At 35.8% G+C, this 1824-nt stretch overlaps 1 protein-coding gene across 1 annotated transcript; it reads left to right on the top strand.

Moving 5' to 3' along the window:
• Window positions 1-280: 280 nt before the first annotated feature.
• On the top strand, window positions 281-1089 carry LOC129572686 (uncharacterized; the record flags this gene model as incomplete). The annotated part of the gene is made up of 2 exons (XM_055452696.1): window positions 281-658; window positions 793-1089. Coding segments are annotated over 2 exons (675 nt in total), but the record flags the coding sequence as incomplete, so codon positions are not given.
• Between the last annotated feature and the right edge of the window lie 735 nt (window positions 1090-1824).

Raw genomic sequence — 1824 nt, 5'->3', positions numbered from 1 at the left:
ATAAAACAAAAATGCCAACAAAACATAAACATATCATTTGGAGCCAGAAATGTCTATAGAATAATATTCTTATTTCGAAAGAATATTGTTGTCAGCAAAAATACCGATCACAGTACTTTTGTAATATGTGAAGGAGAGCCAACGGTATCGCCTAAATGGCAAACAAGCAGCACATACAACAGAATCAACTGGAAACAAAAATCAATTGTGAAAAAAATCCAGTTTTTTTTTTTAGAATTGATCTCGTGAAAAAATTGTAAGGTAAATTGATATTTTCTAGGCTCCACGTTCGCCGTTTACTATCGATGGAATCGTAAAATTGGTAATCGCACTACGATTTTACGCAACTGCTGCGCACTATGAAATGATTGGTGATTTGTTCGGAATAAGCAGAACAACGGTTGAATTCATTATCGAGGAAGTGTCGTTCTTAATATCAGATAAACTGAGAGAACATAACGTATTCATGCCGTCGACAGAAGAAGAAATACTTGATGCAAAAGTCGGTTTTATGCGATTAGCCGACTTTCCTTTGTGCATCGCTGCGGTCGATGGAACACATGTGCTCATAAATTCGTTCGGCGTTGAAGATGCAGAACTCTATAGGAATAGAAAAACAACCTTTTCCCTTAACGTTCAGCTAGCTGTATCAGCAGATGTAAATTTCTTTTTTTTTAATTGCTCAATCGATTTTTCTGAAATTTTTCATTGACAATATTTTGCTCTCTCTCTCTCTTTCTCTCTGTTTTTATAATTAATCTTCTGCGTTGATGCCCCTTTTGAAAACTATAGGAACGAATTGTTGGTGTTGTGTCTCGATGGCCTGGCTCGGCCCACGACTCAACCATTTTCACGAATTCAAATTTATGCGATCGGTTGAGACAAAGAGAATTTGGCCACGATTCTGTAATCGTTGTCGATTCGGCCTATCCGCCGGAAAAATTTGCATGTAAACCATTGAATGAGCCCGAAACATTGAATGAAACAGTGTATAACAATAGACAAATCAAAGCAAGAAATGTTGCTGAGAGATTAAATGGACAACTAAAAAAAGAATACCCAATATTAAAATATGGTATGGAGGAATGAATTGAATACCTGCCATGATATTGATCGATTTATTGGAATTTTCTTTTCAACAGGAATGAGATTCCACAAAAAAGAAACAGCACAAGATGTCGTTGTTAGCTGTTGTGTATTACACAACATACGAAAAATGTTTGCTAAAACCATACCGAGAACATGACGTATTTGAAACGTCTAACTCCATCTACGGATTTTCCCAGCAGTTGTGTTCTATTGAGTTGCGGTTTCAACTATTTTTGGGCGAAATCATCTCAAAAGTATGCTAAAATGAGTTATTTGTCATGCGAACGCTCAAACGACTACTGTTAATGTACGCACTGATTCAGTAGACATGCAATGGTTACTAGATGACAAATACACTCGAGTGCGTGTATTTGCGCGTACATTTCCGGTAGCCGTTTGAGCATTCGCATAACAAATAACTCATTTTTGTATATTTTCGAGATAATTTCGCCCAAAAATAGTTGAAATCGTTATATGTCTACTCGATTCACAACTACTGGAAAAATCCGTATATGAAGTTAGACGCCCGTATATACACGAATACAGCGAAGAGGAAATTTATAACCAAATTACGATTGGTGAACATGTAATGCTTGCAGGGCGCAATGTGCAAAGACGACAAGAATTCAGAATTCAAAATTTCCTTATAAATAGCTACTTTCATTGAAATCAATTAATTTCCATTTATTCGACAAAATTTCTAAAGCAAAAATATTTCTGCAATATATTCATTGT

The sequence above is a fragment of the Sitodiplosis mosellana genome, unplaced genomic scaffold, assembly GCF_009176505.1.
Source record: "Sitodiplosis mosellana isolate CC-2019 unplaced genomic scaffold, AAFC_SMos_1.0 Smas_scaffold_5392, whole genome shotgun sequence".
In the NCBI taxonomy this organism is placed as follows: domain Eukaryota; kingdom Metazoa; phylum Arthropoda; class Insecta; order Diptera; family Cecidomyiidae; genus Sitodiplosis; species Sitodiplosis mosellana.
This window is presented reverse-complemented; position numbering and strand designations above follow the sequence as displayed.